The sequence below is a fragment of the Carya illinoinensis genome, chromosome 5 (genome assembly GCF_018687715.1).
Source record: "Carya illinoinensis cultivar Pawnee chromosome 5, C.illinoinensisPawnee_v1, whole genome shotgun sequence".
Classification (NCBI taxonomy): domain Eukaryota; kingdom Viridiplantae; phylum Streptophyta; class Magnoliopsida; order Fagales; family Juglandaceae; genus Carya; species Carya illinoinensis.
In genome coordinates this window covers 41,535,738-41,558,894 of record NC_056756.1, presented here as the reverse complement: position 1 = coordinate 41,558,894, position 23,157 = coordinate 41,535,738, and the positions used below count along the sequence as shown (strand labels likewise).

General features: G+C 35.5%; 1 protein-coding gene across 1 annotated transcript; it reads right to left on the bottom strand.

Moving 5' to 3' along the window:
- Nucleotides 1-260: 260 nt before the first annotated feature.
- Nucleotides 261-21,860, bottom strand: LOC122310358 (lysine-specific demethylase JMJ706-like). The gene is made up of 10 exons (XM_043124253.1): nucleotides 21,677-21,860; nucleotides 10,796-11,122; nucleotides 2,940-3,161; nucleotides 2,577-2,733; nucleotides 2,248-2,470; nucleotides 2,028-2,081; nucleotides 1,850-1,929; nucleotides 1,498-1,775; nucleotides 1,009-1,401; nucleotides 261-622 (listed from the first exon to the last, which is right to left on the bottom strand). The coding sequence occupies exons 1-10, from the start codon at nucleotides 21,858-21,860 to the stop codon at nucleotides 507-509; spliced, it is 2,034 nt and encodes a 677-aa protein (XP_042980187.1). The 3' UTR covers nucleotides 261-506.
- Between the last annotated feature and the right edge of the window lie 1,297 nt (nucleotides 21,861-23,157).

Genomic DNA, 23,157 nt, shown 5'->3' with positions numbered 1-23,157 from the left:
GAGCTGCATGCAATCAATCTGTTGTCCCCCCTCCCCCACACACCCAAAACCCAATTTACAAAAGAAAACCCCAACTTTATTACAGGACTAATGTCTAGAACTAGGGCAAAAAGATTAGATTAAAATCGAAAACCTCCTACCAAAGGGGAAAAAAAATTATGAACAAGACATGATAAGGGAAAAAACTCCTTAATAGAACTAAGGCACACAATAAATATTTGATACATTTTTTTCTTTTACAATAAAATGATACATGAAAATGGAATAAGAATATGAGTACTGCATTGAACAAAATTTACTAATTTAGATTAGATCCATCACCAATACAACAAACTTTAATTTTGAAGCCCCGATTAATACGTTGAGTAGTATTACATATACTTATAGTTTTACTTACAAGATTCATTTTATTAGTTTTCTTTTAAAATTCAAATTTCATGATTTTCAACATATCAATAATTGACATGTGAAAAAGTAAGTTTTTTGTCAGTTTTTCTTACGTACATTTAGCATTTTCCTTCTTCTTGCTCAAATTTTTTAGCTGCATCTTCCATTACTGATATGTCCGGCCTCAGAAAAATAGTACTTTCGTGTCCACATGAACAATGAAGCAAATCAATCTCTGCAATGAATAGGGACGTATTAGCACAACAATTCTCATGTATAAAGTTTTTAAAATACTTGAATAAAATGATTTAAACACATTCGAATAATAAATGAGAAGGTTGTTCTCGATCCTAAATTATACTGGTAACGTTAAATATAGTCTCAGGGTATTCAATTCCCACATATTTTATTTGAAAAAAAAAAGTGGGATCCACCATTTTTTTAATTTGTTTTTACATAGATCTCAAATTTATACACTTTTTTCAAATGAAATGCGTGGAACTTACAAACTGTAAGACTGCAAATATCATTTCTCAAATTTTATCAGGTCTCATTCTTATTATTTCAAGTAAAGTTTCTAATCTTTTTAGACTTAAATTTTTAGTATAACTCTTATCATACCATGAAAAAGGCATAAAGGACCAGAGTTGCAGAAGTTGCACATGTTGTATGCCAAGTAACAGTCACGCTTGCAAAGGCCGCATAAGAGAGTTCCTTGAGCATGTGGTGTGGAAGCATGAGATGATGCTTTTATGCGATGAAGCGCCTGCTTATGCTGCCTTATGAGGCGTACAAAAGAAATCTTGACAGCACGCTGGGAGACTACGTCTGTGGATGGATCACCAGAATTGTCTTGTTTCGAAGGCATGAGTAAAAGCATTGCTTCATTACAAAGGAGTTCCTCGTATGATATTATTGGAGTCTTCTTAAGAAGAGCATAACGTTGACTGGCCAATTCCCCCATTGGAAACCAATCTGCAGTTGCGAAGTTTACTGCCTCTCCACAATTAAAACCTGAAATTTAACAAAAAAGTGATCAAGGTGACAACTACTGGCAAGCGCGCGCACACACTCAGAGAGAGAGAGAGAGAGAGAGAGAGGTTTACGTACCATGGCTAAATCCTGCATGATATGCTCTAGGAAAGGTAATGACAAATTCCCCAGGCACCTGCATAGCCTTGTAGACAGGTACATTATGTTGTAGCAAAATACTTGGAAGAAACATTGTGGTTTTTACCGAAAGCAGTTCAAAAGCACCATCCTCTCCATTGGATGATAAGATATCTCGAGAGTAAACATGATCATGGACTACCCTTTCAAACTGCAGAGCGGCCTGACCAGGAACTCCATACCAAGTTTTGGGTGCACCAGAGTGATGATAGTTAATGCTGAGAATGAAAGTTTTGGTTAGGACATAATATACAAACACAGTTTTGAAAACAGTTGAAGTATGGTTTTTTACCTGTACAGATAGTGATCTTCCACGTGCCATGCAAACATACCAAATTGCATTCCAATGTAAAGCATTGGATCCGTTATTCCCTGGATTCAGGTCCATAAGTTAAAACAAAAGCTCTAATAACATAAATTGAAAAAAAAATCTGATGAATTTAGCAACGTATGGACAATGGTCAGCATACCGGAATAACTCTTCCAACCAAACGCAAAACGGACTTGCGAAGCCTTGACAGATTCTGCAATCAAAGAATCAAATTATAATATGAATCGTAAAATAGATGACGGAATACAACAGAGAGCAGAATTCGAAGGATAACATTTTCAGCCTCAAATCAGTCATCATATTGATCAAAGTTTTGGTAAAGAATTTAGGCATTTTGTTTCAAATGTGGAGTGTAAAACCTTCAAGTTCCATTTGCTCTTCCCAAGCTGATCCCTAGGATCAGATGAAAAGGCACTCCCATCAACATTGACTCCATATTCAACGGTTTCTTTCTTTCCACGGGCCAATCGATGCCAGAACTCTTTTTCCATGTATGCAGGACAATCACATGAAGAGCAAGAAACTTGACAAGCAGAGTACTCCTTGTTTGCCATCTTCTCGAACTCACGGTAGGTATATTGCCTGAAAATGAAAAAAGAAAACCATATTGCTCAGACAAAATGAATAGTACTACCATATAATATCTCACTATATGCTTAATTTACTGTCAGTATCATGTGGAAGTCACCTTCCTCTTCTATAAAATGAGATCTTATCATTCACATCCCATTTAGCAAGCCGAAAAGGTTGCACTACAGTTTCGAACTTGAAGTTCCTAAGTTCTCTCATCAGTACCACACTGGCTGGAACAGAAGCATCTATTGGGGGAATAATCTTGCAGATTCCTGAAATATTGTAATGCAAGGAATTGATTCAGGGATATTTAAAAAATTTCCATTGCAAAACTAAAACTATTAGTAACGGTAAACAAACTAAAAGAGCTTTAACTTCCAACAAGAAAATGTGAGCACAGAAAATTAATTTTTTTTTTTAAAAAATTGATGGGCTTAAACAGTAAACAAAAAAATTGTATCTTTTCATTATCTCATACCATATTTAGAAGCTTCAGGAGCAATATTTTGCAGATAAGTTAGAGGATCCCCGAACTCTATCTTCGACGGACGGTATACAGGACACTTTGAAATGTCATCTATCCATTCTAATTCTGCGAAGTGAGACTCATCAATAGCAACATTCGCAGCACGTGATGTAAAAGCTTTTGCAGCCTTCACTTGACTTTGTTTTTCCATGTTAGTAGAATTCGTCCCTCTCCCTGAGAAGAAGAGGACCAATGCAAATTATAAATCATTCCCACCAAACAAGACTCCTTCATGACATTTCTCATTTCTTAAATAATGTGATTGATACATTCATATAACACATACAGCGATCAAACGTTAGACCAGATTTTCCTGAAAGCCCTGTTAAGAAGTTGTTCTTTAATTACTTCAGGCAGATTTCGAGATATTGGTGAACCCCATATTCCGTTGAATAATGTATTTGAATATCTGATCAAGCCGAGAGAAAAAAGAATTCAGGGAAAAAAATTTTCCGAAGAAGGCATGAGTAAAATCTTCTAATTTCAAAACTTTATCCGGCAGAAACATTTCCAGACACGCATCCGAGAAAATTAGGCAGCACAAGAAGCACAGAGAAACAAAGAAGCCCCGGAGAAACCAAACCTAGTTAAAACCACAAATCCTGAAACCTATTCTAATATGTTCTGTTTGGTCCCCAACAAAACAGAGAACAAAAGAGGACAAAAAGGGAAGAAGAAAAGTTGCATCGTTTATTTTTCTTGTCTTCTTATTTCAGAAGTAGGATTAATTTTCTTCTGTAAATCCTGATAAAACGGAAAAAGAAGAATCATATTCTACTAGTTCTACTAATTTACTTTCCTTCTAATATTCTTCATTGAATTTCTTAGAAACCAAACATTAGTAGAAGTAAAAGAAAAGGGTAAAAAAAGGGAAAAGTATACCGGTGAAACAAAGGATATACAAGCGAGAGAAAGAAGAGACTTTTCTGGGAAAGTTGCAAGAGTAAGAACTGAAAAACCAGACAGACAATCTCTGAAAGATTTCAAAGAAAATCTCTCAAAAGATTTGTGGAACTCTCAAAGTGTTGCAGTTGGCCCTGTATAGGCAACCGTTGGCGGTTATAAAAAAACATATCCATCTAATTTGTACTCGTTTCAGTTCTCTTCGACGGTGTGAGCGAGTTCCTGTCCGCCACGTCCGATAAGAAGATTCTCTTCGGGTTCATGAGAGTTTTTGGGACACGTGGAAGCATCTTAAAAGATTTTACACAAGTTTACGTGCAGAAGCGAAACAGCGAATCGATAGCCGTTGCCCTTCTTACTTAATTTCTAAAATTCCGAATTGATTTCCTTTAAAAAAAATTTCCTATTTATTTAGTTTGATTTATTTATCTATTCTTTTTTTTTTTTTTGAAAGCGTATCGGTCTTCTTCATCCTATATTTATCATCACCATACAATTATTATCACCAATCAATTAAAAATTACTATGTCAAAATGTGTGACTGAAGATAATAAAATTTAATATAGGATTAAAAGTGTAGTATTATGGCAATTAATTTATTTGTTATTGTTATATGTGATCTGACCCTTTTCTCCTTGTGACATTGAACGAAATAAATAAGTAGAAGATTCTGAAGTGGTGAAGTTTTAAGAGCCTGAGTTGGTGATCACGTGATCAGCATGTGACTCGTAAGCAGCATCAAGAGAAGTTAAACTTCAGCCGCAGGATCTGTACACGTGGAGCCATCTGTGTCACCATATATATGTATCGCTATGGGTCTTTCTGTAGACCTAATCTTCATTTGTGTATGTTTCAGCTGATTGAGGGAGAGAGTCTTCGAGAGAGAGAGCAGTGAGGAGAAACTAGGGTTTCACTGTTGTGAAGGAAATCTGTGCGATTCTTACAGTGAGATTGAGAGATTTGTAAATCTTTGAGTGTTTCTGAGGCTTCTCTGTGAAGGACACTGATTATCAATAAAGATCTGAGGTCATTCCTGCCGTGGACGTAGACCATTAGGATCGAACCATGTAAATCAGTTGTGTTGTTCTTTTCTTGCTTATTTCTTGTTTATTTCTGTCATTTCTGTTATTCCTTTGATTATTGATCTTGCTACGGTTTAGTTTCTTGTTAATCTTGTTATGTTACAATCTGTAGATAATCTGAATCTATCTGTTAGGTTGAATATTTTGTTAGACTGAATCTGTTTATGGTCTGAATCTGTATATAACCTGATTCTGCTGTTAGGTCTAATCTATTGATTAGTTTTGAATCTGTTTGGTTCATGTACGTGAATATATTCTTGTTAAATCTTGTTTAATATCTTTATTTTGAACTCTGCTTATTAGAATAGAATAAAGATAATTTCTAACAAAAAGTAACATTAACATTTCTCTTTTTGTAATTCCTTTATTAAAATTTGCATTATAGAATATTTGATGCATGAACTGGACTTTTGTAAAATAAATCAAGCAATAATAACTGTTGTAGAATAAATAAGATTCTGCACATATATAGCAATGCAAACTCCAATATTACAGCATTTACAGTTCTTTATGTTCCTCCATCAGCCCTTCGTTGTGTTACCTTTTTGAACTTCAAGAGTTTTTCTATAAAAGCCCCCCAAACTGCTCCCAATAGCCACAAATATGGCCCTTTCGACCCCTCGCAAGCTTCGGCGATCCTCTGTTTGATCCATGCTTCCCTCATCTACTGCATGGGAGCTTATAGGTGTCGTGCTATTCTCTTTGATCTTTCATGTTTCGAGATGGAGGAGAGTTGAGATATTCTCAGATTATCAAAAAAAGAAGAGAATCAGGCATCAAGATAGGCATTCAAAGGCTTCGTTCTTTCATTGAATCAATGAATTACCATATAAATGTAAATTACTCTGTGTTTGTGTATGTACATGCACGTCATTATTTTCTATATGCAATTGTTGCGGCCACTATCATAGATCTACATGTTATTGTCAACATTATTTTCTCCCCCTGTGGTGTTTGGATCGATGCAGTTTCCATGGCTATTGGACTAGGCAACCCGTCGGGAATTAGTGGGGAATCATGGTATTCTTTCTATTTATTGCTTTACTTCATTCATTAACAATATTGATGTTGATCTTCTTACACATCGTAAGAATATTTTTTTTTTGAAAGCAAACCAGAGAAACTGCATATATTAAGATTCAATCATTACGATCTTTCTCTTTACTAGGGGTGAGTTCAGTCTGGTCCGGAGAGGTTTTGTGGATCGGACCGGACCTATTCGGTCCAGGATTTTTCCACCCTGGACAGGACAGAACTCCCTTAGGACCGGTCCGGTCCTATTCGGTCCAGTCTGATCCATTCGGTCCATTCGGCCCACAATTAACTTTTTTTTTTTTTTTTTTTTTTTTTTTTTTTTTTTTTATCTAATGACATTTTTTTAATACTTATGTAATTATATTGTAATATATTTAATATATATACATATAGTATACTATTATATATATATTAGTAATATGCTAATACTATTAGTCTATTAGTAATAATACTATAACTAATAACTATATGTAATAATAACTATACTATAACTAATAACTATATGTAATAATAGTAATAGTGATAACTATATATGTAACTATATGTAATACTAATAACTAATACTATTAGTCTATTAATACTAATAACTATACTAGTATTAATAACTATACTAGTACTAATACTATAACTAATAACTATATGTAATGATAGTAATACTATATGTAATACTATATTAAATAATAGTAATACTCTTATTACTAATACTCTATGTAGTTATAGTGATTTAATACTAACATATTATATATTAAGCTAACTATACTAATACTATTATAAATTTACAAATATATGATATATTATAATTTATTCTATAACTTTTATAATATGTTAATATATTAATATATATACTAGTACTATATATATTTTTTTGATCAGTTATACTAGTACTATATATTATAATTAATAGTTATACATTAAAGAATATAGTAATACATTGATACTAAATATATATAGTTACAGACTTATAATGATTTAGTTATTATGAATTTATGATTAGTATAACTATATAATTGTATTAGTATTAGACTATTAGTAATTCAATTTGGCTATATTATATTAGTAATATTAGTTATTTTGAATCAATTAGTTAGTATAACTATATTCTACATCATTAGTATTAATATAAATATTAGTATTAGTTATAACTATATAACCTATATTAGAATTGAGTTTTAGACTATATAATAGACTAATAGTATTAGTACAACTATATAAGTATATTGTATAGCTATATATTAGTTTTAATTATAGTGATTAGTATAACTATATAATAGTAGACTATTAGTATAACTATATATTAGTATTAGTTATACTGTTATGGTGATTTAGTATATTATAATTTATATATTATATTTATACTATAACTCTTATAATATATTAATATATACTAGTACTATATATTATAGTTATATATTAAATAATGTAATAATACATTCATACTAAATATATATAGTTATATTTCTAGTGATTTAGTTATTAACTCATGATGATTAGTATAACTATATAAATTATAATAGTATTAGACCATTAATATAGCTATATATTAGTAATATTAGTTATGGTAAATCAGTGCTTTAGTATAACTATATAAGTATTAACTATAATGATTTTTATATATTCATTAAATATAAGTATAGTGATAATTAAATTATATTAATTAAAGTGATAAATATACTATATAGCTATACATAGTATTAATTATAGTGATTAGTATAACTATATAAATTATATAATAGTATATTAGTATTAATAGTAGACTATTAGTATAGGTCACTATAGCTATTGTTGAAGTATTAGTTATAGTGATTTAGTATAATTATATTAGTATAAGTATAACTATAGTCTATATTAGACTATTAATATTTTTTATATCATGTATAATTATATAATTAATTATATACAACTATTATATAAATAATATATATAAATAATTTTTTTTTAAAATTTCTATTCGGTCCGGGGTGAAAAACCCCTGGACCGGGACGGTCCCAATTCGGTCCGGTCCAAACAGGACCGGTCCGGTCGGTTTATCCGGTCCGGACCGTCCGATTCTCAGCCCTACTCTTTACACACCACATCCAGTATATGCATAGAGCATTCAACCATCCAAATATGCTCATCTAACATAGAAATAGCTAATTTTGATAACTTGTGAGCAGCCTGATTTGTTTCCCTATAGTTGGAGGAAACTTTCCATCCCAATCTGGTCTTCAACGTACTTTTGATATTGCGACGCCCCCAACTCCCACATACAGAATTAATGTAGAAATCGAGGCGTCGGGATGATGACAACACGGGTTATGCATTCCAATGACAAATGTTAAGTGTATGCACATAAAACACGTACAAGACAAAAGACGCAACGGATAAATTAAAATCAATCAACTAAGTACTAGAATTGTTAAATACAAATTCATTTAAATACAAGTGTTTCAAAAAGTAATACAGTTATCTGATAAAAACATAAATAAATCAAAATACAATATCCAAAAGAGGGAAACAAATCTCGATACACGAGAAAGTGATCCCTAATCACTTATCTGGCGGTGCCGCATCCTCAGGCTCTACTTCATCATCTGCATCAAAATCTACGAAACTATGAAACGGTAACGCATGGCGTCGAATCCCAGGAGATTATGAGTCTCAGCAAGTGACAACATCCCAAACAACCCAAGAGATAAAAATGCATTAATGCAACCAACAAATATGCATGCATATGATGAAATATGCATAATACCTAAAAATCATTCTTTCCCAAAAATGATTATTTTCTAACACACACCAAAATCTCATTTGGCCCCCAAAAATCAAGTCCATTAAAATAACCTCTGCCATTTTTCCAGAAAATAACCCAGTATAAAATCTACCATTTTTCCAAAAAATGGTCAACATGTATCCATTTATCAAAACTGCCATTTTCCTAAAAAGTGGCCCATTATCCATTTTTACCGTATGAACCATGATTTCCCCTAGGGACCATCTGCACACCCTAGCTCCCTTCATTACACTACGGGTAACGATCGTGCGAGTGATTTTGTAATGAGCGATGCGCAGTTCCGTACTCAGCACATTCGTGGCCAAGCATCCTCTAGCCCCCGCAAGCAGAGGGACCACAAAGTCAGCACGAAAGCGTTACCATCCCATCCAATCCCGTTGTCACCTAGCGACAGCGCAGGAGATGTCACTCAGTGTATTCCGCTCTCGAATGACCATAGGAGCTCCACTGAGATAATACTCCATCTCGGCTTGGGGTCGTGATACACATGCACCCAAAAATAATTTCTCACATGAAAATCCAATTTTTAATTATACACATGAACATGCATGCAATTATTCAATGTATATCATGAACCCAAACAAGACATAAAAATATTAAGCACGATCCAACCTCACAAATAACTTCATCCTCCAATCCAACCGACCCCCTTACTACCCGGACTTAGTCCGGCACAACCAATCAAATTACAGTAAATATGAGTTAGCACAAAAATATATATAAATCTCAAAAAGTTATTTGAAAAGTTACTTACAGTGATGAAAGGTATTCTGGATGATCAAAGGTTATGCCAAAAGTGGTGGGGTAGTGGCACATCTGCTGTTTCAAGGGCTAGCCGTGGGTCCAAAACATGGAATATCAAGGGGAGCTACGGGGAGGTCATGGCTGGGCATTGAGGAGCTAGAGGGGTCGTGGGTGGTCCGGGGTGGCAGCGACTAGCTATAGGGGTTGTGTGTGATGAAGAGGGAAGGGGGCTGCCGTGGGGGAGGGAGAAGTTGTTGGGGGTTTGTGGAGCTCGGTGGGGGCTCGAGACGACGGTCAATGGTGGCCTAGCAATAGATCTTGGCCAGCAAGAGAGAGGAAGTCCTTGAGAGAGTGGGGGAAAGTGCAGCGGCTAGGAGCTTTGGAGTGGCATGGGGAGGCTAGGGGGGTCATCGGTGAGGGAGGAGGTGATTGGCGGGGGAGTGGTGGCCTAAAAACTGAGGATGACAGAGATGGGGTATATCGAGGTCGCAGCTTTGAGGTGGGAGTGGGGGAAGGTGGCGGCAAGGCAGGGGCTGGGATTGGAGGAGAGTGGTCGCCGGCGTGAGGGGGAGCTGGTGAGGTGGGCGGTGACACCAAAGGGCGGCTCACGGTGGCTGGCTGGGGGGGAGAGACGCACAGAGAGAAACAGGGGGAGGGGGGGTTCATGCATGGGGAAGCAAGGGAGAAGAAGGGAAAATGGGAAGAAGAAAGAGAAAAAAGGGAAAAAAAAAAAGAAAGAAAAGAGGAGAAAGAAAAAGGAAGGGAAAGAAATGAGATCCAACCTTTTCATATTGGGTCTAAAAATTGATCAAACGAAAATAATTTCAAAACGGCAATTTAAATAAAACTAATTTAAACACAGTGACTAAGTAAAATAAAATAATAAAATCTAATAATAAACTAATTTAAAATAAAGAGCATTGCAAATAATGATAAATAATTAATAACAATAAAGCACATTGAATTAAATTTCACAGTTAAAGTTGTAAAATAATATCATGTAAATCATCTAAAATTTAAAATAAGAAAGCCCATAATACTAAGAAATACAATTATTACTTAGTCAAAATACACGTAAATACGAGATATCACAGATATCATATATCAAAGAGCTCGCTGCTGTCCAAGTCACTTGTTGTGCATTGGTAGCCTGAATAATCTCCTAACAGCCCCCTTAAAAAATGACATAGGAGAAGCCTAGATCAGCACAGAGATCCATCGCCCTTCAAAACAAGCTTTAATGCTACAAACAAAAGAAGTTTGAACCTCACCTTCAGCATCTCTGATAATTATTCCTAACCCTGTGATCTTGGACTTAACGTCCACAGCAGCATCCCAATAAGCCTTCATATAATGCTCAGATGGTTTTCCCCATTGCCTTAGTCCCTTCATTGCCACTACTGCATTTGCATTATGATCTTGACCAGGTTGTACGTTGGGCAGAGTGATATGCTTCCAAACTCTTACTGGCCCTCTGAAGCATAGTCTCTGGCCGATCAAACTTGTTATCAAATGTAACAGTATTCCTTCTAGTCCATATACCTCATAACAATAACCACATATTCTAAGTCTCCCAACTTCATATTTGTACTCAAATTCTGCCACAGTTCCAAACATCAAAAAAGTACTTGACCATTTCTTAAGAGGACTGTTATTGTCTCCCCATATATGATCACTAGCAGCAGAGCAAGACCAAAGTGCATGTATTGCTTTTTCTTCAAGCCTTTAACAAATAGAACACCAGAGTCTCTCCACCACCTTTCTTTTTATACAAATTCTGTCTTGTGGGAAGTAAATCATAACAGGCTCTTCAAATGAAGTGCTTCACAGGTCTTGGTAATTTTAAATTCCATAAAATCTTCCAAGCTGACTCCTCAGTTGGTCTTGGCATGTATGTAAGAATATTGTTTTGCGCAAAATGTTTAAAAACCAAATAGACTATATATTATAGCCTCTATATGTAGGGAATAGAAACTCATATTGTGATATTTCTTTATTTTTTCAAAATATAAAACTGTATAAATTGTTGGGAATATTTATTTAGTTTTTACATATAACTAAATAAAGGATGCTCATTTACGTATTATTGGGATTTTACGAAGGTAATAACTCCAAAAAGAACAGCGTTAAAAATACTAAAAAAAAAAAAATCAAATTTTAGCGCGCATAAATAGACGTCATTTATTTTGAATTTATGAGGCTAATATATAAAGAATAACAATAAAAGTTGTACGTGCATGAAATAATCCTAATTCTTTTTATGTAAATATAACTCATGTCCGATGAAAATAGATTAATCTCATTTCTTTCTCAGGAGACTGCATTCTCATCATACCAGCGTAAAACAGATGTCTATTCCATTTTAAAAACAAATCTAAATAATGTATTCTTCGAATCTTATTCATTAAAAAGATTATTTGTTTATTTTTATTTTTCGAATCAGAAAGATGCCCTTTATCTAGCCTGCCCGTTGGGCATGCAGTGTACGTTGTCAGGTTCTAAAATGAAACGGACATTCTGCCCTATAAAACGAGGGAGAGACTTGGCAGAAAGCTGTACTCATTTTCTTGAAGTTTAGACTTAGAGAGAGATCTAGAGGAGGAGATGGTCAGGATTTGGCCGACATTTTCAGAGAGAGATCACGGGGTCGATTGTAATGTATTGACCCTGTTCTGCAACTTGTGATCAATGGCTAATCTAGCCATTGCCGATTCCGGCAGTGTTCAATTCGCAGGTCGGAGTGGTTATTTCCTAGGCCTAGGGTTTCTGTATGACCTAGCTGCCGTCTGCAATAAGAGCTCAAAGCCTCTTCATGCACGGATTTTCCCTCCCGGAGCCATAACAAAATGCAAAGGTTGGAAACCCAGGCTTTTTTCCATCAACAGTTGTCATGATTAGTTTGAACTTTATTCTGCCTAATATTGTCATAATTTTCACTTAGTTTTCTCTCTTCTATTTGCCTTTCCGAGTGATTTTCCAGGGCTGCTTGAAGAGAAATTTGTTTCCAAAGGCTTCGTGGTCATATCGAATCGGTGGATTTCCAGACTATTACTGCACGTGCCTCACCAGAAATCTAAATCTTCTCTCTCTCTCTCTCTCTCTCTCTCTCTCTCTCTCACACACACACACACACACACACACGTACACACACAAACATAGACACACAACCCCGCGCGCACAACTTTTTTTCAACATGCATGTTGCGGCATGTTAATTTGAAATTTTTATTAATTGATATCTTTATAGGTAGTCAGTCTTTACTCCACTCAGCCTCTTTGCCTTTTCAAATCAACAAACCATCTTGTTTTTTCCCCTCTTATCTTAAATTGGACTTTACATTTACGTAATTTGTTATGCTTTTGGTTCAAATTTATATATATATATATATATATATATTTATATAGGCTCTGGGTATCGTTTATTGGAACACAACCAAACGGGCATTGGATAGAACTTGTCATAGGATCCTTCAATTGGTCGATATGTGCTGATCGATGAAGGTATCCCTGAACTCACGGAGGTACTGATAAACAAAAGGTATATCAGTCAAAGAGTTATCTATATGAGTTTGCATTCCGGCTGGCTTAATTTCTCTCTACTTGTCCCAAATGATGCTTCCCAAACTCAGAAATGAAACTGCTTAATTTGTCTAACTATCATCTAACGCACCCTTTTCAATGGTTCCACTTATGGCATTTCTGCCTTAAGAAATTTGTTTTGGCTGAATCAGAAATTGAATTTTGATCCATATGGCTGTCCAACTAATTGGTTGCCAAGTCAATTCTTTGATATTCATTTAAAAATTTGCAAGTGCACCGAGGAAATAAACAGTACAAACTCCCGGGTGCAAATGGGGTAGTCAATAATCCCCATATATGTATAGTTTGCTTTCTCAAAATTTCTTAGAAATCCGTAAAGAGAGAAAATTTATATATAGTCTAATTGGCCGTCTTTTTCTTATTCTGCTTTTGATTTTTCAGTTTCAACTCTTGGTTCGTATAATCTACTTATCTATTTGGTATTTTTATGTATATTAGTAGTACTCCAAAGTACGTATATGAAATACAAAATTATAAAAATTTACTGACTTGCTTACATTGTTGTTCCTTCTATACAGATTTTGGTGAATCAAAGAAGAAGTTTCCAGGCTAGGAAAATAGAAAGCATGATTGGCACATATGCAAGAAACAACAGGCACGGGATGGAAAGCGCCGTATGCAAGGAAACAGCATGGGAGTGTCCATCTTGAAGCACTGACTAACTTTGCCTCTTAACAAACTACATCAAAGAGCGCGCTTGAATATTTGAACTCTCTATAGGAATCTTTTTGAACACTGCATGTTTGGGGTCTTGGAGTATCTTAGATTTTTGTGAATATATAGTACAAGTGAAACAGTTTGAGTGAGGATGTTAATATTGGATTTTTGGAAAGGAAAGAGAAAAATTAAATAAAAACATTATAAAGTTTAAAAACTGCTTGAACATAATTTTTTAATAATATTTTTGTTTTAGAATTTGTAAAAGTTGTATTGATTTTTCTATTTAGATTATTATTAATTAATAATTAAATAAAAAATTGAAAAATTGAAATAATTGAAAAATATTTTATATTTAAATAATGTTTGAGAATGATATTACCATTAATTTTGAGAATTCTCAAAATGTCCAAACATGCCTTTTAATTTCTTTTTGGGTACGTACTTTCCCTAGATTGTATTGGGCTTAATTTTCATGATACATGTACATAAAATACATGTATCTATATATCTGTATGTAATTGTGAAGAATATTGTGAAGATTGAGAATTTGACCTTCAAGAAATTAGTTAGTAGCTTGTTGTTCGGTAGAGTCTGGTCCCGAGAAAACAGTAGGCGCTTGCCATCAGTATTACTGAAAGATTCGAGCTTGGAAAGAAATCTACCACTACAAGAAATATTAAGGTTCCCCAGGGGGGTTTTCGTGCCAAAAAGCTAGGTTTTGGCGGGAATATTCTTTTTCCCACAAGTTCTGCCCGTAGGAGTCTCGTGGCGTATAATTCGCCGCAAATGCTTCCATTTCCCATGATAACTCTAATTGGTGGGGACTAAACGTTTTTAACCACGGAATGTTCCGTGGTTAAATCCTTTACACTTCATCGCAAAAGGCAATAAAATTCTTATCAATATCATGGGTAAAACAGATAATGCCACTAAATTCACCCGTGGGAAAAGGTATAATTCCCAACAATACAAGTCATAGGCAATGGAGTAATTCCCACCAGTGCTACCCTTGTGCAACAGTATTATTCCCATAAGTGGTACTCGTGGGTAATGAAGCACATCTGCTTGCTTACAAATTCGTGGGTAAAGGGGCAACAGTGACAAATGAATTTTGTGGAGATAATTATTACCCACTACTTGTTTTGTGGCAAATAAGCCCTGCTCCATTCATATATTTGTTGATTACCCATGATTGTGACAGTGGGAATTACTTAATTTCCATGAATTAAGTGCCGTGGAAAAAACCTTAATATATTGCCTGAGAAATTAACAATTTTTTTTCCTCACAAAACAACACTCCTAGGCAAAAAACTTTTTCCATGAGAAATACCTTTAGGAAATGTGTCGAAGTTTTAGTGGGTGATTTTTTCCCCACAACCATATTCCATGTAATACCTATATTTTACATGGAGACATCCTGTGGCAAGGAACCTTTTATGGATTCTCCTACTATATATTGATTCCCACGAGTTCTGTTATCCATGATGAGTTGATCGAGATAGACACCACCATTTACCAATAATTCTCCCACAACTTCAGTAAACATAATGATTAACATTAATTACAATGATGTTTCTTACAACATCCACTCATTAAACATAACTCAGCTGGGATACAGACAACAAATCCATTCAAAACATTTAGGTCATACATATATTTACAACATTGATAAGGAATGTTCCCATATGCATAGTCTTTGAAGGAAATGGAAAAACATTAATGTTTACCCTGTGGGAAGGAGAAGAGGGTCATCAGCGTTTTTAACAACTACTTTTGGGAATATGCATACAACAACTACACTCTTCTACTTGCATAGACTTCCAGCAGAATAACTTCCTCCAACGTATGTTCACTGGTAGCTCCATTGAAAAAAAGGTATGACATATTTCATGGTTGATCTCACCAGGATACATTGATACTACCAGCTGCTCTTGATGCCCACATGCCTCTCTATACCAGAAAATATCCACTAGCTGAATGAAAAAGACCTGAAAAGAGTCATACATGATGTTATGACTCTTTTTAAAACACTAGCAGCAGCAGTTTATAGCCCTACAATTCAGCATGGATCAACAACGTATTTAGAACAATTGATAACAAAGACACGGGAACCATCCAGCAGAATAATCTTTATTATATCTGGATATGAACAATATTCCACCCAGGGATGTTAGAATGCAATCCCCAAGGAAGCTGATAGAAATTTCCTGCTGCATCAGTAGGTTTTTGTCCAACAAGTGCAAGTTCACATTGTTTATACTGACACCAAATACAAGAGGGTGCAGTTGACACAATGAAGGTTATGGCACATTGTTATCAATTACCCTTGGTATCCATTTGTATACATGGTAGTAACAACAAACTCACATGTGTAGATGGCATTTCCGTTTGCTATGTATGGCCAATATAGTGGAGAAGAATCTATTGAGATTCTGTGGTGTAATATGGCAAGTCCTAAACTATCAGATATGAAATGATGTATTGATTGAGAATACATGCAATGCTATCAAGAAGATTTTCTGTTATGTAACTGTGAATTCGTGCAAACTAAAGTTAAACTATACTTATTAAACCCAATTTTCCCCCCAACAGTTACCTGCTGAGTTAGTAATCCCTAATATTTTTGTTGGCATTTGCTGTTGAAAAATTTACATTCATTAATGCCTAATTCCCAGTCCATTATGCAAAACAGGGCAAGAAAACCCAATTGCTATATTCATGCTGCAAGCATCATTGATAGTTTTTTATACCTATGGCTTTCCTGCAGTTTCATGTCTGGTTTTTTCTGCACCATGGGATAATCATACTTAAATATAAATTATGTTTACTGTGAAGCCAAAAATGGCAGAAAGAAATGACAAGGGAAGAATATATGAGTGGATAATGGATGGAAAAACCATAAAACTATATACAAGACACGGGAAAATAGCAACAATCAATTGTAATCATTTTAGCTTAATAACAAATCTGAAGTAGAATCAAAATCAATCGGATGAGTTACCAAATACATCCCTAAATCAGCCTACTCAGATGCTATCAATTAGAGAGCAAAACTTTTTGGAAATGGCAAAATATTGTGATTAGCAAAACTTATAATAAGTCTACCAGAATATTCCTCATTGGTTGCTAGAGATTTTCCAGATATGACAACATGGTCCAACAGGAATGTTCCGTGACATAAAGTGACGTTATGTAACTGACTATTAAGCAGGCAAAACTGTAGTTATCACTTTTATTCATGGACCAATCATGTTGCCTAACCCGAGTTGCTATAGAACAACAGAGAGCAACTAACCAAACAATGTTTATACTAGTTTAGAATGCTTGCTGTCATTTGAAAGTTTGAGTGTTAAAGACAACTGAACACAACCGTAGTTCATCGACCAATAATATGAACAATATTAATATCAACTTCAGTTTCATGTCTATACCTAGATCAAGGCCTCTTACGAATGATTGAGAACAGTATAATAAATAGATAGTGAATACACACTAGACAGATGTGAATGAATCATACATTATAATAAAACCAGTAAGTTAGAAACACTCAAATATAAGCAACTGAGATAGACAATATAGAACAAAATTAGCAAGTATTTACGAAAATGACATAGTTATGTCATTTTAAACTGGTTTAGCCAAACATATTTAGTTATGTCATTTTAAACTGGTTTAGCCAAACATAATTTCCTAACCAACACTTGTATGTGTAGCAAAAAACCATTTCATACAACTCGTGCTTAACAGTGAGGTGGTTATAGCAAAGAAAAAAAGGTAAGCCAACCTGAGGATACCATATCGACAGTTCATACTTCCAGCAGAATTTTTACATGTCATTTCGAATAAAAATGAAAGACAAGCTACAACAGAGACTTTCAGAATGCAAACCAAAGTTTCATATTGTGCTGAACTATAGTGGAGGCAGTATTAAACCCAAAACGCAAGAGTACCCAGTTTTATACAGTAAATTAATCCAGTAGTACTGGTGTAATTAAAACAGGATGTAGTGAACTTCGACAAACTAAGCACATCAATTTATACAACCAAATACTAAGGAAAGACCACTGTATATCCAACTCAGATAATGATATTGTAGATATTTTAACATATATACAATATACATGCACTACACACACCTGATGCTCACATGTTCCCAGATGGGTATTTAGCGTAGACTATATTTACATGCAAATATAAGGATTTTTTTTTATCACAATTCAGGATTTTTGTTGCAAAATACCCATAATCTTGCTGCCTCACATGGGACATTCATGGTTGAGTTAGAAACATGCATAGATATGTATAGGATCCTGTGAGGCATATGATATTTACTAAGACAGCCAGCCTACAGCCTCTCCATGGCGAGATCCTGATGAGTTAAATAGATGATTAAACAAAAATGGGACCAGAGCATGAAATCCCGATGCATTCGAAATGTACCAACTATTTAGAATTTAAAACATGCTTGTGGAAAAAACCTATGAGGAGGTTGATTTGAATTCTAGAGACAGTGATGGTTACTCGAACTCATAGAGTTTTGGAGAGTAAAGTTACTATGACTGTTATTTTTTCTTAGTATTCGTATAGTTTAATCTATCTCTGACAGCAAACAATACTTAACCAACTAACAACCAATACACCCCATTGATAGTTGGGCCTTCCGCTACTTGTAGGTCATGTAGGCCTTCCCCATAAAGGAACAGAAATCCATTAGCAGTTCCTCATTTTTTTGAAACAGGAACTGCTGATAGTAAGGTGCTAGGCTAGATTCCCATATTGAGAAATTATCACACCATTCACCCATCCTTTTCTATACTAATTAAATTGGAACTCAACCTCAAAGTCAGGAATACATAACTTGCTGCAACCATTTCTTTAATCACCACATTGATATGATGATATGTAGTTGTATTTTGGCTCTTGAGAGAGAGAGAGAGAGAAAGAGGGAAAGATATATCATCATATATAGGGTTTGAGCTAAGAAATGGAAGTAAAGCCTAGCATAGGTCAGGAAGCTCTACTGGGATTTTAATGAAAAGGAAGCTTCCTTTTCATTAAAAGAGTGTCAAGAGGGGCTTTTCTTATGAGGATGGCAAACAACATCAAGTGTGACCCAGTTGGTCATCGAGTCGTTGGAAAGACATGCATGGCCATAACTTATACAGGGCAATACATTCAGCAATATGTTAGTGTTATGTTAATTAATTACTTGATACTATCTTAATTTACACATCACCCAACTACAAGAAAGTCTGAAATTAAACATTGTTATCATATATATAAATATAAGTATAGATGATGTGAACTGATTACAAGTGATCGATATATTCCCATGCAGTGGAATATATCTGAGTTGAGGCATTACGGAGGCTTTTCGTGCCAGTAGTCCGTGTTGTAACCCAACTTGGTACGGATTAATCCTTACATATATATATATATATATATATTCCCATATGTGTGTGTGTGTATGTTTGTGCTTCATACTTCATGTTAATACAACAAATATAAACAGGTAAGTTAATTTCCATCAACATCTAACAGAACTAAGGAAGACAATTAGTGGTTAATTGATCCCCAAGGAGCTGCATCAGTCTCAACAGTGGGAAAAATCAAACATATTTCCCATGTTTCACTTCAGTTTTATGGAATTTGATAATTAATTCCATAAAACTGCTCTTACACGTGGAATTCAGGAAAATAAAATAACACCGTAGGGTGAAGAGCTTAAGAAAGCCATTGGCAGCAGGTTTACATTCTCCTGCATAACCAAGGTGCCACCACGTAATTAACACGATTAATTTGCAGCAATTGTTGTAAGGAAATGAAAGGTTTCTAGCATGTGCATAGATCTACCTAAAGAAAGGAAATTAAAATTTGGAATTGGCATTAAACCTTATACCTAATTATGTGATGTTATGGCTAAACATAATAAAGTTGTCCAAAACTGTGAAGAAGAAACCGGACTCATGAACCAGAGATTTTTAATCCACAGAGAATTAATTACGATTTACCAGGCGGAGAGGGAGAGTTAATAACGATTCCCTGAAGAGAACACGCCGCGCTAGAAGAGAGTGGCGTCAACTGGCGGCAGAAGAGAGGAACAGGGCGGCAACTGTCGGCAGCGACTGGACATACGTCGAAGGGGGCCGACGCAAGCAAACCACCGGCGTTGATGCACCCAGATGAGAGTATTCGAAGGATGTTGGGGATTTTGCAGGTTGGGGGTTGGGGAGTAAATGGGCAACGAAGCAATATTGTTTACATTGTGGAAGAGGCAAAAGACTTAATTGCCAATTCCCAAAGCTTTTAACACGACACCAATGTCGTCGTTGAAGGCCACGAATACCCACGGCTTATGGCTCGCCGCACGCAATCTGGTGACATTTGGGAAAACTTTATGCGTTGGTGACTTTTTGTGCCATAAAGTCCTTATTGCCCACCAGTGGTTGTCATGGGATAACAAATTCGTGGTAAAATCCCTTATTTCTTGTAGTGTACGAGGCCTGAGCTAGAGTAAATTTCAAATTCCGTCAAAAGATTCAAAAGGAAATGAAAAATGCTCATAGATCATATGCAACTTTTTTATAATTTTTTATAAACTATATTTTAAATAAGGGGCATTTTTATAAAATAACTTATAAAAGTAATATTACTTCACATAAATATCTTTATTTTAAAATATAATTGTATAAGAAGTTATAAAAATGGTTGTACATGTATCATTAATTACTCAAAGGATATATTACAAAAGCGAAAATAAAAAGAAACTCAAACTCCCTTCATGTCTAATGAATTAAAAACTCTCTCTCTCTCTCTCTCTCTCTCTCTCTCTCTCTCTCTCTCTCGTGTATGAATTGCAACCAACTGATCAGATAATTAATTGCGAAAGCATATATATATATATATAATATGTATATATAATATATATATATATATATATGCAAGTGCATGGGTATGCAGAGAAGGGATTAATGCAGGGAAAAGGCTTCGGAAGAAGATGAGTGTAACAGAGCGCCAAAAGTGGTGAATAACCAAATTGTATTCAATCAATCATTGATCATTTACAAATGTGTATCACTATTTATAAATTACAAACTGTAATGAAATAATAAAATGAATAAAAGAATGGATTGACAGCTCACAGCTTTTAACAGAATTATATTCATCATTTTACTACTTTATCTTTATCGGGAGGAACTGTAGGCATCTTGGGTCCAATTCCATTGTGCAGTTTCATCATCACCCTGAAAGATGGAGAGTAGATGTTGATCACTCCCACTTGTACAGTAATCTATTGAAGGTGGGAGAATGCATTGGCTTGGTGAGCAAGTTTGCTAACTGGTCTGATGAAGAGACGTGCGCAGTGAAGACTTGCCCAGTTGAGACTTTATCTCGAACTAGATGACAATCTAGATTGATCTGTTTTGTGCATTCATGAAACATGTTTGCGGTAATGTGCAATGCTGCTAAATTGTCACAATACAAAGTAGCGGGAGCAGAAATGGTAATGCCGAAATCCTTAAGTAAATACCTAAGCCATGTGAGCTCACACACGACAGCAGGCATGGCCCTGTATTCAGACTCGGCGGACGGGAAACAATGTTCTATTTCTTGTATTCCCATGCAACTAGAGACTTGCCAATGAAGATGCAAAATCCAGTAGTTGATCGCCGTGTGTCTAGACAATTTGCCCAATTGGCATCAGAGTAAGCCACGAGTTGAAGCTGGGATGTGCTGGAAAAAAAATTCCTTGGCCTGGTGTACCTTTAACATACTGAATGACTTTGATTATGGCATCATAGTGAGGTACTCATGGATTTTTCATGAATTGACTCAACAAATTCACACTGTAAGTTATGTCCGAATGTGTATTTGTGAGATAGAGTAACTTGCCAACTAACTTCCTGTACAGAGCAGGGTCATGAAAGAGTTCTCCTTCATCCTTTTGAAGCTTGAGATTAGGCTCCATTGGAAGAGGAGATGGTTTGGTCGCAAGTAATCCAGTCTCAGATAATATATACAATGCGTACTTTCTTTGGCAGAGTTGAATTCCAGCCTTTGATCGAGCCACTTCCATGCCAATGAAGTATTTGACTCACCCAAGGGTCTTGATTTTGAATTTGGTGGATAAAAACTGCTTGACTGCATCACTGGAAGCAGTTTCCAAGCTCATCAAAATAATATCGTTGACATAGACGAGGAGAGCAATCAAGGAGGCTGCTGTTTGCTTAATAGACAAACTGTAATCTGCTTTGGATTGTACAAAGCCGAATTTAGCAAGTGATGAGGAAAGCTTAGTGTTCCATTGCCGAGAGGCTTGGTGTAAGCCATAGATGCTCTTTTGTAATTTGCAAATTTTGTTGGTGTAAGCTAAGGTAAGACAAGGTGGGAGCTTCATATACAATTCTTCATCAAGTTCCCTATATAGAAACGCGTTATTTACATCTAGTTGTTGCAAGTCCCAGCCCTTGATAGTAGCTATAGCAAGTAAGTATCGGATTGAAGTTAATTTAGCAACTGGAGAGAAGGTGCCATGAAAGTCAATTGCCTCTTGTTGGGTAAAATCCTTTGCGACCAATCGAGTCTTGGCACATTCAATCAACCCATTAGCTTTGAACTTATATCAATAAATCCATTTCCAGTCAATCGGCTTCTTGTCAGGAGGTAGATTGACGATAGACCAAGTCTCATTGAGCTCAAGAGTAGTGAGCTCTTGTTCCATTGCCTCATGCCATATGGGTTCTTTGAGTGCTTGAGGGTATGTAGTTGGCTCAGTGTGTATGGATATCGATGTAGTGAAAGCATGAAAATATGGAGATAAGAATGATAGGATAAAACAGAAGACAATGGAAAAGAAATTTTTGAACTTGTGATGGATGAAGATTTAGTGACTTCCTACCCGAATGCTGATTGTAGTGAAGGCAGTGCATTGCGATGAAAATCTTTGAGGTAGGGGGCAGTTCTTATTATGGTGGATAGACGAGGTATGGGTGTAGGAAGGGTAATTGTTTGGGTGAGGTATGCAGGTGGAGGTGATTCTATGGTGATGTTTTCTAAGGGATGTGAAAGAATGTGTGAGATAAAGTCCTATGGAGTTGGGGTGGGAATTGCAACGTCGGGGTTAGGAGGATTCTAGTCAGAGTGAGGGAAAGTAAGGAAGGAATCAGAGTCATTTGTGTGTTTGAAAGGGAATACTTGTTCATGGAACACAACGTCACGAGATAGAAATAATTGGTTTGTGGTGATGTCGAGAAGTTTGTATCCCTTAACCTCATATGGATATCCAAGGAAGAGACATTTGCGGGCTCTTAGGTCAAATTTGGATTGAGTATGACTAAGGGTAGAGGCAAAACACAAGCACCTAAAAATTCTAA

Excerpts from the sequence above, each read along its gene's own strand:
- LOC122310358 (XM_043124253.1), bottom strand. The coding sequence starts at position 21,860 with ATGGAAGTGGCTCGATCAAAGGCTGGAATTCAACTCTGCCAAAGAAAG. Across the intron at positions 1,776-1,849 it reads GAAGATCACTATCTGTACAG|CATTAACTATCATCACTCTG; the intron begins GTAAAAAACCAT and ends TTTCATTCTCAG. Across the intron at positions 1,402-1,497 it reads TCATGCAGGATTTAGCCATG|GTTTTAATTGTGGAGAGGCA; the intron begins GTACGTAAACCT and ends GTTAAATTTCAG.